We start from the raw sequence: 16997 nt of genomic DNA, 5'->3' as shown, positions 1-16997 counted from the left end.
GCCTAGATCTGTATTAGTGTACTAGTCAGAAGGATAGTATTAGGTAGGTGGATTAGTGTACTAGTCAGAAGGATAGTATTAGGTAGGTGGATTAGTGTACTAGTCAGAAGGATAGGATGAGGTGGGTGGATTAGTGTACTAGTCAGAAGGATAGGATGAGGTAGGTGGATTAGTGTACTAGTCAGAAGGATAGTATGACGTTTATGATGTAGTTTAGAGGTGGATTAGTGTACTAGTCGGTGGGATAACATGTTGGTCGGGGCAGTATGCCGTTTTTCTGCCCCTCTGATGCCCGTGCACCTGCCCTCGCTCTTGGTGCTGCAGACCCTCGTCACCATCACGTGATCTTCCAGCCAGTGCGATATGGCGTCGTGAGGAGGCGGGACTTGCATCTGCATCTCGCTGTGTGATTGGCTGAGCGCTTGAGAGCGGCGGCGCAGTGAGACGGGGTGCAGCCGCACAGCTTCGCTCACTGTAGTATGGCACCGAGGAGAATGGAGACCAAACCCGTTATAACGTGTCTCAAAACCCTGCTCGTCGTTTATTCCTTTGTGTTCTGGGTGAGTCAGGCTGGACTTTACATGCTGTGATATCTGATGTGTTTATGTACATTGTGTGGGTGGACATTTATTAGTTTGATTATAATAAATTACCGTTATAATCACGGGGTCGCGCTGCTGCAAAACAAGTGCGCGTCGCTCCAGTCCAGAGCGATTTTCTTTCATAAATAGCACCTTTTCTTTATTCATCTTTGGCTTTATATAGAATTAAATGCATGTGTTGTTGACATTTAAGCTTGACTCTTTTTTTAATATGCATCAGCATCATTCGCTGCACATAAATGCATTTAAATCCCGCTGTTGTGCGCATCCCCAAATCCCCCTCTGGTCCCTTCATTAGTGCACTACATAGCCTATAAAGTGTAGTCCAGTATAGTGTCCAGGTTCCTCTACACGGTGCAATTAACTCAGGGGTGGGCAAACTTTTTGGCTCAAGGGCCACACTGGGTTTTAAAAATGGACAGACGGGCCGGGTGGGTGGTGGGTGCGGGGGTTTGGAACTAATATAAATTACATGTAAAACTCATGTGAAATCTAAAGTAAAGCTTGCCCACCTACCTTATTCAGTTTCAGTGGGAACAGTGTTGTTGGTCACCCTTTCTTGCCCATGTATTGAATTTTGGTGACATTCAAACCTTTATTTTCGTGATTAAAGGATGAATTTTTGAATATAAATGAAATGCCAGACTCATGATATTATGTGCACGTTTACACATGCGTGAATGTGATTTTTAATGTATTTTTTATTCTTTTTATTTTTGTTTCTACTTGGTGTGTCGCCGTCTAAACAACAAAACCAATTCAGTGTTTAAAGCAGCAATTTCAACATAAGTTAATGGTTTATGTGTGACGTTTTAAACCAACCAAGTGGTTAGATCACACTGGCACGATAGGCAACTACAGAGGGGTACCAGGGCTCAGTGTGATGGCAAATATGTCAAATGAATATGTAGACCACATAGACTCGGCTTTAGCAAAGGTCGGTAGTGTTTGGCGTGCGCCATCTAGTGGAATCAATTGAAACGCAGGGAAAAGGTGAAATGAATGCGGTTTTAGGACAATTTTGTAAATACTCAGCGGGCCGGATTAAACAGCCTGACGGGCCGTAGTTTGCCCACCACTGAATTAACTGCATGTTTAAAACGAAGTAATTTGGGACTTTTTATTTTATAATCGGTTTCACTTATTTATTAGTAAGGAGGATAGTAAGAGGTTTGGGATACAGCCTAGCTCTATATTAGTATATTAGTTAGAAGGATGGGATGAGGTTTGGGAGGTAGTTTAAAGGTGGATTGGTATACTAGTCAGAAGGACTAGTGTATTTATGCAATGAGGTTTGGGATAGAGCCTAGATCTGTACTGGTATACTAGTCCGAAGGATAGTATGTAGGTTTGGGATAAAGCCTAGATCTGTATTAGTGTACTAGTTAGAAGGATGGGATGAGGTTTGGGATGTAGTTTAGAGGTGGATTAGTATACTATAAAGTGTAGTCCAGTATAGTGTCCAGGTTCTTCTACACTGTGCATTTAACTACATGTTTAAAACCAAGTAAGTTGGGACTCTTTATTTCATAATCGGTTTCATTTATTTATTTATTAGGATGTATTAGGGACATCATGTTTTACACGCCTTGGTTACACTCATGACAGGACAGGTAGTTACTGGTTACACAAGATTCATCAGTCCACAAGTGAAATGTCAATGGACAATTTAGTATCTTCGGACTGTGGGAGGAAACCCACACAGACACTGGGAGAACATGCAAACTCCGCACAGAAAGAACACGGGCCGCTCCACCTGGGGATGGAACCCAGGATCTTCTTGCTGTGAGGCGACAGTGCTACCCACCAAGCCAACGTGCCGCCCCCATATTTGGTTTACTCCGGTTTCCACCCACTAGATGCCGAAGGTGGACTGATTGCTTTTAATTGTGTCTGGTGTCGAGTACTGTGACGGGAAACTAGTATTTAAGTATTTCGTTTGTATTATGTAATATACTTTGGGGCTTCTGCTTCAGATTTACAGACAATGTCTTTGACTTATATATCTATATGGCCGTGATGGAGAAGAGTTAAAGACTTACTTCATTAATAAACCAGATTTATTATTATTCAGCACTGATCGAACACTGTTTAGATCTGGATTACCCAGTTTACTCTTATCCTCCTGCAATCTGATCTACTGCAGTAACGGTTTGAATGTGTGTGGGATATGAACTGAGCGACAGCTGATTTCAGAACTTCCTGTGTCCAAGACATTTGAGTATCACACAGCTGGTCTGTGGATTGACTGTTCTGTCTGCTAAGCTTTCCAAATATTTATGGACCTCTTGGTCAGTGATATAATGATATTCTTGACTCACCTTTAATGCAGTTGATATCTGATGTACAACATTGATAATTATGATATTCTAAAGCCTCTATAATGACAAAATGTTCTATTTAGAAGGAGTCCACCGGGGTAGTCAGCATTTCTCAGAATTTGAGCTCCCGAGTTTGACCCTCATGGATAGCAGCTGTCTTCTAAAGGTCCTCAGTCGGCCACAGTTCTACTCAGCAGTGTTTTTAAAGGAAACAGGTCAATGTAACCGATTATTGCATAACCATAATTAATTCGCACTAACGGTCAGCCCAGTCTACTGCAATTGCAATCTATCTTGCAGTTCTCATGCCACCTCTACCACCCCCACACTCTCACAGAGAACCGTGCCACGCACTGAGAGCCACGCCGAGAGCGCTGCAAACACTCCACCATTAGTGCAGGCGGCTCAACCAGACAGCAGAGCTCACAATTCACAATTGTACATCAGTAATAAAACCTGTTCGACTTCCCTCTCTTAGGTTAGGCATGTCCCCTTGTGCCTGTTTGGGTGCCCAGCCAGGTCAACAGCACTGACTGGGATTTGAATTTGAGAGCTCAAGATCTCAGCGATGACTAGCATATTAGACAACAGTGCCACTCGAGAGCCCCAACTCGGGTGTAGTATAAAGTAGCCAATCCACCTTCTAAATGGTTTAAACCTTGGTCCCCAGTTCCCATGTGCGGCACCCACTCTACTCTGCCACTGTGCTGCCCAAGGTGCTTTTATTTGTGGAAAAGTATTAAAATGCGGTTTAACCTAAGAGGACACAAAGGCATGGCATGCTTGTATCCACTATGATGTACAGGATTCTACAGATTGAGTCGCTGTATGTGTCGTAACGTCTGTGTTATAAAAATATAATAATGCTCTGATTGTTACACTGCTGATATTTAAACGTTATTTTTATTGAGATGAGCATCAATATGTGGGGTTTGTAGGATGCTTAAAATGTCCATGCCAATGCTGGTTTGGTGTCAGTATGTTTTTTTGCTCAGAAAAGCCTGGAATTACAGCACAGTTCACTCCCATGTTCCTCTCTCTAATCCTGACCCCCTGTTGCATCTCTCTGGTGTCTGCTGACCCAGATTCTGTTTTCCATCGTTCCTGTTCGCCGCCGACCTAGTGCGATCATTTTTGCTGTGTGAGCAACTTGGCCTCAGAGCTCGATAATGCACGACATGTTTTTGTAAGAATTAGTTTTTCATTTCCCTTTACGAGCTCAGTTCAGATTTCAATTACAGACTTTAAAATCACTGTGTTAAAGAGAATAATCAGGTCATTTTAACATGATGGGCTTAATGGGATGGAAGAATGCCTAGGATGTATCAGTAAGCAGGATCTTTCGGGTATACGGAGCTCACTCCCACTCCGAGATGTTAATTGTGTTTGCTTTGCTTTGCTGTAATGTTTCCCAGCAGGCACGACTGGCACACACAGCCCCTTCTTTATCTGCTCTGCCATACAGAGACACTTTTACCTTCCACTGTCACTCATTATTAAACCTGTGTGAAAATGACATTCCCTCTTGACCAAACTTTACCGTTGGTATAGTTCATTTTGTTATTCCCCATTTATTACCCTGTCAGGTTGTAGGAGAAATTGTATACTGTGCTCCACAGTCTAGAGTCAGTGTGCTTTATGCCTCTATATTAATGTGCAACGTTGTTCATGGATTTGATTGTGAATAGTCTGAATTTTTGGAAAGGTAGTGTGTAAAGATATCACTTATAATGTGTCAATCAGAAGGCAGCTTGCTAGGTAAATGATTTGGAAATCATTTTAGTGGTCTCTTGAACACAAATGGTGTTGGGAGTAGCTTTGAGAGACCAATAACCAACAAGCATATAGCGTCCCATTAAAACATCACCAAGTTTCATATCAACAAGTCACACATGAGTTATTGATTTAAAAAACAGCTTGTGGAACAGAAAGATGAACATAAACACTGTGAGCAGACCCGTGAGCATTTGCCTTTATACTGAAACATGATGCCAGATCATCCACATTCACCACATGTGCAGAGTTTAACATGCACTCAGATTTCATACTGATGCAAAACAGCTTCTGTTTGTAATATTAATGAAAAACAAATGAATATAAATGCATTAAGAGTAGTGTTAATATTCTGTTCTTGATGGAGCCCAGTGTGTTTGATTTCACACCTCAATCGCATGGCACACCCTCTGGTCAGCTGTCGGTATGTTGTTACCCAGAGCAGTGAGGGCAAAATGTCTCGAGTCTAAATTAACACCGAGATTGCAGAGCTCTCCCCTCGCTCAGATTCCATACCGACTGATATTACAGAGAACGCTTATGTAAGCTAACACGATCCTCCTGGGAATATTTAGCCCTCCTTGTAAACACGTTGCAGGCATGTTTTGGTCAGTGCTGTCATCGAGATAAGACTCGGAAGTTCCTGAAGTAGCACACATGACAGTTATTATATTGCAATATTGTTGTGTGTGTGTGTGTGTTTATTTGTTGACTTCACCTCCTGTTTCTAATCCCGAGCATTGAATCACATCTGTGACGGCTACGCTCTCTGTTGCCATGGTGTGGTGCTTTTATGGAAATGTTATAACAACTTGTATAGTATTAATCTCTATTCATTTTATTAGGGTTTGCTCACTAATGCACATTGTAACATTATAATTGCAGATTTCCTAAAAAGTAAACCTGTTGTTAATGCTTTACATGGTTTTCCAAGAATAAACAACTAGTGGAAAAAGAATAATTGCAATAACATAGAGACAAATGCTGCTGATTTTAAATACAGATCTTTATGTAAATGTTTGTTCACTAGGATTATCCGGGTTCATCTGACTAAATTAAAAGCACCAATATGGAAATTCTGGGCCAATGCTGATGTCTGATATTTGTCATGTGCCGATGCACCAGTACTGATATGTACAGATGTCCAAAATAACTTATACTGTTAATATTAAAACAGTAAAAAGCCCCAAATTATTGGGTACGATGTAAAATACATTTGATTGTTGATGCAGGATAATCAAAACTCCTGCTACAGAGAGTGCTATGAAGAGTGAGAAGTAGCGGTATGTGTTTGTGTTCAGCGGCAGCTCTTTGTTTGTGCTTAAGACTGTTAAATGCTCATATTCCTCACATTAACACATTAAGGCTGATGGCTCATTGAGAAAAACATTAGTGTTAGTGAGCATTTATGTAGAGTGTTTGCTTTAGTGTAGCATTAACTGGATGTAGATCGTTCTCAAACCATGGTGGGTAAAATATGGATCAGAACGGAACCTCAAATGTTTTCAAGATAAAGCATGTTCAGCTGCCATTATTGTGAAAAAGTCAATCACATTAATGATTTCTTATAGACTCATTAATCAGAGCACAAGCAATAGGTATTTAAGATGTGCCACCTGTGTAGGGTACCTGTCAGGGGCAGTGAAATTCAATTTCCTTGACTACTTAAAAACACTGCTGGACTCTTGAGCAAAATGTACAACCTTCAGCTGGTAATATAAGGAGTATAGACATCTAGAGAAAGATTTAATGTGTAGCCCTAGATGTGGTGTAGTTTTATATACACTCTAGTATGTAGAGATATTATAGATGTATCATACTGTTTATCTCAGCCTTCAATCTGAAAATCTGTTGTGGTTGTCCCATTAACATTATGGACGGGCTTTTATTTATAGAAACAAAGATCTGCATGGATTTAAGGTTAATTTACTTAAAGGGAATGTCTATTAGATTTTAATTTTATAATAAATGTTTATATATCTTCATCAAATGGAAAAATGGAACTGGATTGCCCAGACAGAAAGAGAACTCAATTCCTAAAAATCAAACAGTGACTCTATTGGTCCATTTGTTGTCTTGTATTGTTCAAAAAATCTACATAGTTTCTACATTACAAATCTACAGATTTACTACAAGATAAGGCCCAGATATTAAATATATGAATGTCTTATTAAATAGGCTAAAGTTTTGTCTCAAAATAGTGATCACAGAGTTAGCAGAAAAATATCTCATTAGAATTTCTGTTTCACCTCCTGAAAGGTGTAAAGGTCAGATAAATCCACAGATGACGCTGCTGACCCTGTAATTAGTCAGTATTTGTGAAATCTGTGGTTCAGGAATGTGTGAGTGGAAAACGCGAGACCGTATGTTAACAGTAGCGCTAACATCTCCGTGAGTCGAGTTTACATTGCTCTGCTAATTAAAGAAGGATATTTTTGGTCTTCTGTTTACACTCAGGTGATAAATACTCAAACACCTCATCATTGTGACGAGTAGCTTTGGGGTTAACGTAAACACGGTGTTAGTGCTACTTTTCAGCATTTCAGTTTTACTCTTCTCTTGGACGTGTTTGAATTTGGTAGAAAGAATCGAGCGCTTAGCACCTACGCCGTCCTGACTCACTAACTGTGTGACTCACAACTCAGAAATACAAAGCTGTGTTCACAGGTGTTAATGATGTTGACTCAGCTGTTTTTATTTGGTGCTTTTTATTGGTCATTGCATTTTACCCTGTTTTAATTAAGCCAGCTAGACTGTCGTCTATTGCTTCAACATTTACCCAGGCACCTAGTCACCATGTGAGAATCCTAAAGACATTCAGATATGGATAAATGAATTAAAGGATTAATGAACAAGGACTGATGGGAAAATGAATGGATATAAGTTGGTGTAATTGGTCAGCTCTGTTTGTGTGTGTTTAGTGAATGAATGAATGGTTTTCTGGGTGAATTGTCAATGACATTGTTTGGCTGGCTGGATGACTGAATGAATTTATGGATGTGGTAGTGGTAGTGTAGTGGTTAAGGCTGAGTAGTTTGAGTTCCCACTGTTGGACCCCTGAGCAAGGCTTGATTGTTAGCATTTGTAAGTTGCTGTGGATAACAGCATCTGCTAAAGGCCATAAATATCTGATTGCTGTATTGAGTTCCAGGTTTGCGCACGTAATGTTTTAGGTTGTTTTACTTAAATCATACATGAGGCAAACTTTTCCCCTTTTTGTTCCTGTATATTTTGGCTGCTGTTCTTTAAAGCTCATCTTCGATCATGGCTGAAGAACTATTCTCACCACCCTACATCCTATTAACTTCAGCTCTGTTATCTTCCACTATTTGTCTCCAGATTTAAAAAAAAAATGTAATTCCTTCTATTAAATCTTCCTATTTAACGCATTGTTACTTTTGCTTTCTCTCGTGTTCGTCCACGTCAAGACAAACTGTGTGGACTTTATGGGTGTAGTAACATTAGTTCTCAGATCACTCGCCTTTCTCCAGACACACTGCACATTTTCCTGGAAGCCGCCTCCTGCTTTACTGATCAGGAGAGATGTTAAAAGCTTTTACACATGAGAAGATGGTTCAGTCGGCCAAGAAATCACAGGTAATTACCTCCCTCCATCTCTCCACAGCATCCAGAAAGGAAATGCATTACTGAAAACTGTTAGAAGATCGGATATCTTCTCTCCGCTTAATAAAGTCTGAGGACTCACATACTGTAGATCTGGAGTCCTTTCATGTATTATTAGAACACTGCATTTATAGAGAAAGGAAAAAACAACACTTTAGCAAGACAACAACCCCAAACATGCAGCCCAAATAACTCAAGACTGTTTCTAGGTTTGGCACTTATTCACTCGATTTTATCATCAAATAGATGTAAAGACGCAGTGACGCATCATATCACAGACACCTGAGCGTGTCCAGAACCTCCTATTGCATTTTATAATGCAACCTATAAGAAAAAATGCACTGAAAATCAGTCAGTGCTGAAGAGCAGCAGGCTTTAATCATGTATCAGTCATTCAGTCACAGACAACTGCACAGTTAGATGAGGGAGTGAAATGTGGACCTGTAATAAAAATAACTTACTGTGACTCAGAAACCACAGAATCAAGAATCATCTGTCCAGTATTCACTGTTAATATTTAAAGTAAAGTTTACCTGAACAGAGAGATGTTTAAATAAAGCTGGTAATGCTGAATGACATCTGTCTGTATGTGTCTGTCTGTCTGTATGTGTCTGTCTGCGTTCATCTGTCTAACCATCTGTTTGTTTGTATGTCTGTCTGCCTGTGTCTGTATGTCTCTGTCTGTGTCCATCCATGTGTCCGTCCATCTGTGTCTGTCCGTGTGTGTCTGTCTGTCTGCGTCTATCTGTCTAACCATCTGTTTGTTTGTGTGTCTGTCTGTCTGTGTCTGTATGTCCATGTGTCTGTGTGTGTCCGTCTATCTATATGTACCTGTCTGTGTCTGTATGTCTCTGTGTTTGTCTGTCCATGTGTCTGTCTTTGCCTTTGTGTGTATCAGTTAGTCTGTCTGTCTGTCTCTGCCTGTGTGTTTCTCTCTTTGTCTGGCCGTCTGTGTGTGTCTGTGTGTGTGTGTGTGTGTGTGTGTGTGTGTGTGTGTCTGTGTGTGTGTGTCTGTGTGTGTGTGTCCGTGTGTGTCTGTCAGTGTCTCCGTGTCTCCGTCTCCATGTACCGTGCGTGTTACCAGACGGAGGTTAGACCAGGGTTTTAAGGTAGTACTGTTGCCATGGATACGAGCTTCTCCTATGACTAAATGATGAGTTCTGCCTCTTTGTTTCCGCAAACTGCGTATAAGATGAATTTAATGATGACATTATTTTCATCTCTCTCTCATCTCTCTCTCATCTCTCTCTCATCTCATCTCTGTTTTTCTTTCAGCTGCTCCCATATTTAGCGGCCGCAACACAGTGGTTCATTCTGGTCCGTCGTGTGCCCGAACTGGCACAGTTTTTACGCCAGATGCCCTTTCTGATGCAAACCCCCTTACTGACGTATGCACCTCATGATGATTAGACTGTTCCGTCACCCTTTCAGACATAGTCAATCACGTCTGTGTTGATGCCTCCCCGGCCGTTAGCACATCTAGTTTTTAACTTTTTGAGGCCCTTTCCTGTTTAAGCATGACTGTGTTCTTGTGTGTGACGCGAGGGCCATAAAGATGCGATTTGACAGGTTTAGAGTGGAACCCCAATTGGTCATACAGGCCCTGCTCTCATCCTCATTACACACATTTAGAATGAATTGGCATGTAACCTGTGGTAAATGCTTTATTCAGTGATGCAGGCTGCGTATTTTGACCCAACAGTGGCTGCATGGCAGAGCTGGGATTCGATTAAATAAGTATTATTTAACTTATTATCCTTATAGCTGCTCTGCATCCTTCTTACTTTGTGTCACAAGTGGCAATGTGCTTTTCAGCTTTTTACCCAAACCTCCTTGTGTGGACAGGCTTTACACTGCTGTATTCTCATTGATCTGCAAAGTGTGAAGTAACAGGTAATCACCAGTACTTTAAAAGTCTATATGGGTGTGTTAGGGCAGCGGAAATCCTAACTGTTTAGTGCAGGGCTAGTCCGTCTTAGCTTAAGGATGCAACCAGATAGCGTCTGCTTCCTTGCCTGAGAACCAAGATCTGCAAAACTCTGATTTCTTGAATCGAGATTAATCCTAGTTACCATGACTCCTGTGTCTGGTGATGTAATATAATGCTGTTTCCGCCAACGGGTGGCATAATTGATTTTTTTCTGAACATGTGCTGTGACTTGCATAACACCGGAGGCGTTACTGAGTTGTCAGAGATAAAAATGCTGTTTTTTTTCCCGAAGAGACGCTGCGGAGTGGCAGTTTTGTAATTGTAAATGAAGTAATTCATTTTACCATGCTGAAATGCCATTACAGGTCTTGTAGAGGGTATGAAAGAGACTGTGTGGAAGTCATTTGATGCCAGCTGAATAATGCCAGTTGTCAGGTAACATCCATCAGCGGTGAAAAGTATCGGCGGTGGATCTGAGCTCCAGATTAGTCTTTTATCTTTTCATCTCCTGTGTAACACAGATTTACAGACAGCTATACTGTGATGAGGGCGAGAGGATTGGCTGGCCTTCCTTTTTAATTAATCTCTGCTTAACAAGTCTATTAGTTCTGTTGGTCATTGGCCGGTTACCAATGTAATTACCAGCTCTGGACTTTGACTGCACTTATTAAGCAAAGGTGAAGCCAGTGAGGTGGCACCAACAGCCACAGAGATGTCATGAAAATACAGTTCCACCCTGGCCACCTGTCTGGTTAGCCTCTGCTTAAATAACCAACAGTTGTGTGTGTTAACTAAGTAACCAACCTAAGGTGTTCTGCTTCTTCACAACAAATCTGAAAGGAGGCATTTATTTTTCAGCACTGTACATTTTAACAGGTTGTATAGTGTTATTGTTTTTTCCTATCCATAATTTGTAAAAATAGTAAAGAAGTTCTCGGTACGCACCAACAGTCTCTCACACACATCGTTTTCACACATTAATTAGCACCTTCATGGTGAAGTCAGAGCTGTTAGTGCCAAAGCGAAAATTGCACTTACCAGAATAGTGAAGAAGACAGGTAGACAGAGGTTAAAGTCGTTTTATTATACATCAGCAGTTCTCATTGTTGGGGTCAGGACATCATATTGGATGTCTGGAATGCAGATAAGGTCACAGAATTTTTCAAAAGCTATTAATTACGAATTCTGGCTAAGATTGGTTGGAATACGCACTTGTTTACAGGATTGCACTGAAAAAAATAGCCTATGAGGTCAAATGTGAAGTTCTGATGAGCATGAAAAAATGAAAGAACCCTCATGGCATAATTTACAAAGCGTAGCACTGTCACCTCACAGCAAAAAGGTCCTGGGTTCGATCCCTAGGTGGGGCAGTCTGGGTCCTTTCTGTGCGGAGTTTGCATGTTCTCCCCGTGTCTGTATGGGTTTCCTCCAGCAGCTCCGGTTTTCTTCACACAGTCCAAAAACATGCAGTCAGGTTAATTGGTGACACTGAACTGCCGTATAGGTGAATGGGTGTTTCTGTGTGCCCTGCGCCCATTGAAAAGCTGGGATAGGCTCCAGGAACCCCATCTTGAAGGTGTAATTGACAACAACAGTGTCATGATGTTGTTTAAACATCTTTGTTTATGCTATTAAAAAAAATTTTTCAGTTTAAATGTTAAAGTACAAAGTCAGTATAGATTTTGTATAGATGTGAAGGGCACACTGGAAGTACACTACATTTTCCAAGGTTTGTTGGATTGTTGCAGGATTTCTCTCAGCCCTGGTGTTTCTGGTCTTTATGTTTTGTGTAAGTCTTGAGCGCCACCTGCTGCCCACACTGCACTAGTGTTGGTTTGTGTGGGCATGAATTTACTAGTAAGGTTTTAGATGGGAGGAGTGAAAGAGAAATATAACATATATGTTTGTTTTTGTATTTGGACAGATCACAGGGGCTATCCTCCTGGCTGTGGGACTATGGGGGAAGTTTATGCTTGGACCGTACATCTCTCTGATCGCTGAGAACTCCACTAATGCACCCTACGTCCTTATTGGAACTGGTACAATCATCATCGTCTTCGGCTTGTTTGGATGTTTTGCCACTTGCAGGGGGAGCCCATGGATGCTCAAACTGGTAAGAGAGATAACAGGAACCATCAGGAACCATCCTAAATGGCTCAGTATAATTATTCCTTCAATAATTCATATATATTATATCATTAAGTAAAAACACAGGGTTTGGGCCAGACTGAAGGTCATTAGTTGATGCTTAACTGCATTTCTTGTCTGTTTTATTCAATTATTTTCACATGCCTGATAACTAACACTCTAAATAAGCTAAATAGGCTTATCAAACAACTGTTTCATCTGGTATCCTAAAGCTGTTCTCAGTGACACTGGTTTAAATAACAATACAAATGAATCATTTGTATTACACACACAAATCCACATATGTAAAGTGTACTACTGATGTTAACTAGTTTCCTTGTTCAGGATTTAAGTAGGAACAAAATCCAACTGATTATTTCTCTTTAGTATGCAATGTTCCTCTCGCTGGTGTTCCTGGCCGAGCTGATTGCTGGCATCTCTGGCTTTGTTTTCCGTCACGAGGTGAGAAACAGACACACACAGTCTCCACTCATGGCATTAAGTCTGAAATCCATCTGTTTAAACCAGGAGGAGATAAACCATGTATTTGTGTGTTGGGGTAGATTAAAGGAACCTTCCTGAGGACCTACAGTGAGGCGGTGCAGAACTACAATGCTCAGGACGAGAGGAGTCTGGCTGTGGATAACGTCCAGCGGAGTGTAAGTGCACTGACCCGTTAGGTTACTTAACAAGTTGTATTAATTTGATTGAATATTCTTTCTTTTTCTCTATCTGTAGCTTCGTTGCTGTGGTGTGTTAAACTATACAAGCTGGTTCAACAGTGTGTATTTCCCGACTAGTGGTATTCCTCCCAGTTGTTGTGCCAACGTCTCTGACTGCCACGCCTCAGATCTGCGTAACGCCACTATAGCAGCTACCAAAGTTTACCAGCAGGTAAGATAAACAGCTGTGTACTGTATATTAATAATAATATGTGGTATTTTATGGTTAAAGTTAAAAGTTACATGCGTTAAATGTATTTTATGGCACTTTTGCTGTCTGTCAATAAAAATATTCTTACACATTAACACACATCAAGTAAAGATAGAATTTAAACTAGATTAAACGTTTATCGTATTATTATTATTATTATTATTATTATTATTGTGTGGTCATTAGACCACAAGAAATATAAAAGCACATGGTCTTAAATTCACATTAAAAGGATTTTAATAATATTATATTTTTAGTGCATTAAAATTAATCCAATATTTTATTGCATTGATTTTTTTTAACTTGTTTAAAAAGGTGAAATTTACATTTGTCAGCCCTTGACTATAATAACACTAAATGCTAACATTAGGTGTCACCTAGAAATGTTTTGACTGTATTGTCCTTTATCTGTTCACAGGGTTGTTATGAACTGGTTACTTCCTTTATTGAGACTAACATGGGCATCATTGCTGGGGTGACATTTGGAATTGCCTTCTCACAGGTGAGAATGCACATGCACATGTGTACCTGACATACATTTTGGATAGTATTGCAGACACAGTATTGCCGGATGGCAAAGGGAGAACACATTTTTAAAGGTGAAGGTGCTTGCAGGACCTAGCCTATCACCTGACTTGAATCCTATTGGAAGTTAATGATTTCCTAAGGGTCTCGATCCGGGCTTTGAAAAACGCTGCTCTATTGTACTATATATATATTAAACAGTGGGTTCCTACAAATAAAACTAGTATGTTCACTGAGCTATAGAAATGATGTGTGTTTGTGTTTATTCCTTCCACAGCTTATCGGGATGCTGCTGGCGTGTTGTCTGTCCCGGTTTATCACTGCTAACCAGTACGAGATGGTCTAGCAGAGTACAGGTCAGTCTTGTACACCCACAGTTAGGGGCAAATAATTATATACACTTCGAAGGGACATGAATGTCATGGCAGCCTTGGCATTTTTTTTTTTTTTTTTAACACATGTAAGAAACTTTAAAAAACACATCCAGTGAGCAGCAATTCTGCAGACAGAAAAGCCTTGTTGTTTGGAGTGGTCAGATAAAGATGACCAGACTGCGTTAGAAGAGTTTAATTACAAAATAACACTAACCACATTCACCTCCAACCTTCCCATGTGTCTTCTGCCACCTTTGTTAGAAGAAGCTGACAAAATAATAGGTTGTAAAAACAAAAAGTCCAGGACCTTTTTAAGTAATCATCCTTTCGAGCCACTAGTCTCGCACGACTTGATCCTCCACCCACGAGCATCAAGGCTCTTCTCTGTACCAGCACCCAAATGGTGGAACGAGCTTCCCTTGTCTGTCTGAACATCTGAGTCTCTCACTGTCTTCAACAGACTATTAAAAACCTTCATACAGAGACTAATGACGTTTGTAATGTTCACTGTTTTCCAGACAGGTATGAAGAGGGCATCCATCAATTCAGAGACCTGAGGAGGAAACCCAAGAAATTAGCACACTCCATTTTACTCTTCGTTCTTTGATTCTCTCTTTATTTACTCTGACGTTTTCTCTGCCCTGCTCTTGGTAGTGTATCATTCCTGATTGTGCATTTAATGCCAGCTTTTAGAATTAAAAGGTAAAGTTTTACTTACTGCGCTCTGTAGAAAGCCATGCATGCGCAAGCAATTACATTTCTTTGCTTAAAAATCAACCTCCATTTTAATCAGCAACCTAAATCCAACTGATTTCATGCGTTCTAGCTGTACTTCTTTGTCTAAAAAGGTTTTAATAGAAAAAATCTATATATATATATACATATGATAAAAGAATTAATACAGTTTTTGTTGTCGTTGTTGCTGTACGTAAGCTTTAGTGCGGTTTTTGGTGGAGAGACATCTCAGAAAGGTTTTGCTTTGTTCAGTTTGTTTTATTGCCCTCGATTTCTGAATCTCGCCGAGTCCCATTTCTATGGAGCTGTACATAGTTTTTCTGCTTGTGCTGCCTTTTAGAGCTTGTTCTTTTTGTCCAAGGTTGCTATAGCTAGTTTGCACTAGCGATGTGACAATACATATAAAAGATGTTTAACTGTGAGAAGGAAATCAAATATAGTTCTGTTATCACTGTTATGCTATTATGTGAATAATAGCTATAGCTTTGCTCTTTCAGTCCGAGATTTCAGCCAGGTTGTACTAGAGGTTTGTTGCAAATTTTCTTTAATATTAAGCTGTGTAATTATATATAGTAAAATTATTGTTACATTTTGAGCTAAATATCTATTTGAAGGAACTTTATTGCTAGTTTTATTACTAGTAGATTGTATTTATATTAAGAAGAACAATGTTGTGGTCAGTTTGGTGCGACAATGCTTTGAAACACTTATTATTGCTAATGTGTCACATGAGCGTCCACATGTTGGCATCGTCACTTTAGCTAATCTGCAAATAAGATAAACAGGAATCTAGGTCATTACTGGATTACCTAAAAAGTGAATTTAATGACAGCTTTGCTTGCCACTCTGTGTCTGTTCGTCAGCTGGCAAAAATGTTAATTGGTGCTAGATTGTGATGCCAAACCACCACTGTTTATCAAGTGCTTTTGATATTGACATTTTTATGAATCAGGATTAAAATGCATATTGTAAGCCGTTCCAAATTACAAAGGATTTACAGTAAGCATTTCATTTCTAATTCCTGGTACCTTTAGCTCCTACAGAAATCAGCTTGCTGTGAGATACCAAGTGGCAAAGAAATGCTGTTCTTAAACGCACCTTAGTGAGAGGTGTAGCATATGACTGTAAAATATAGCCACAACACATGAAACTTGAATAGTATGTTGCTGTTTAATTTGCTAAGCTAGTTGGCTGACTGGTTGAGTCTTGCAGGGGTTTGTTTTGGTTAATGTTTAGTATACATTCTTGATGATCTCAGGCTCATCTCTTATCTAGATCTCTTAGTTTTTAAATGGACTAATACACGAGGAATACAATGTGAGTGAGGTAAATTATTTCAGTCATTTTATAAATAAAATATTGGGTCACGTAGGATTTTATACATCATGAAATGTAAAGACAAATACAAAAGTTAAACAGCTAATCTAAATCTAAACACTGAAACAAATTCTGTAATGAAGTTAACAAGCAAAAATGAAGTCATGGAAATGGTCGGAATGAGCAAAATGTTGCTGAATCTCGGACTGAACTGAACTGTGAATGTCGTAGTTCAGGCTGCTAGCTCCATATTTTGTTCTCTGTGAACTATTGAATTTTGTTTTGTTATATTTTACTGTATTTTTTATTTATTAGGATTATTATATATTATATACAGTAGTATAGGATGGATTTGCTGAATTCTATTTTACAGCTTCCCCTAGTTTTGGTGGCTCATTCAGTATTATTACCTGGTGGTTGAAGTCTTACGAGTACGTTACAGATCAAACCACATAATGCGAAAACGGACAAGTAAACAAATAATAATCACACTTTGTATTATAAAAATGTAACTTTTTAAACCGCATCACCACCTAGCATGTCAGCAAATATGTACGTTGATATTGTAAACGACTGTGATGTCTGTTAATAAAATGTTCATTTCATCATTCACACTTAATATTGAGTTGTTTCTTCTGTGATGCATCAGCTGATTTTTGAGTATGTAAGTAAACAGTTGCAAGGCAAATTTTGTAAAAGACTGACTGTTTGATATTTTAACTAAATATTAGACCTT

General features: G+C 39.6%; 1 protein-coding gene across 2 annotated transcripts; it reads left to right on the top strand.

Annotated features, from left to right (window-relative positions):
* The first annotated feature begins 479 nt into the window (after positions 1-479).
* On the top strand, positions 480-16871 carry tspan7b (tetraspanin 7b). Of its 2 annotated transcripts, none has more exons than XM_062989461.1 (8): positions 480-560; positions 12175-12363; positions 12765-12839; positions 12941-13036; positions 13116-13271; positions 13729-13812; positions 14113-14191; positions 14732-16871. In XM_062989461.1, the coding sequence occupies exons 1-7, from the start codon at positions 480-482 to the stop codon at positions 14179-14181; spliced, it is 750 nt and encodes a 249-aa protein (XP_062845531.1). In that variant the 3' UTR covers positions 14182-14191; positions 14732-16871. The 2 variants fall into 2 exon arrangements, with proteins under 2 accessions (XP_062845531.1, XP_062845530.1); XM_062989460.1 differs by having other exon boundaries at positions 14728-16871.
* Positions 16872-16997: the final 126 nt, after the last annotated feature.

Source organism: Trichomycterus rosablanca, chromosome 27 (assembly GCF_030014385.1).
Source record: "Trichomycterus rosablanca isolate fTriRos1 chromosome 27, fTriRos1.hap1, whole genome shotgun sequence".
NCBI lineage: Eukaryota > Metazoa > Chordata > Actinopteri > Siluriformes > Trichomycteridae > Trichomycterus > Trichomycterus rosablanca.
Note: the sequence above shows the minus strand (reverse complement) of the source record. Positions and strands in the feature narration are given on the sequence as shown.

Bases quoted from the DNA above. Each gene is read 5' to 3' on its own strand.
- tspan7b (XM_062989461.1), top strand. From the start codon at position 480: ATGGCACCGAGGAGAATGGAGACCAAACCCGTTATAACGTGTCTCAAA. The intron at 12,364-12,764 runs GTAAGAGAGATA...ATTTCTCTTTAG, and splicing joins GCCCATGGATGCTCAAACTG to TATGCAATGTTCCTCTCGCT. The intron at 13,272-13,728 runs GTAAGATAAACA...ATCTGTTCACAG, and splicing joins CTACCAAAGTTTACCAGCAG to GGTTGTTATGAACTGGTTAC.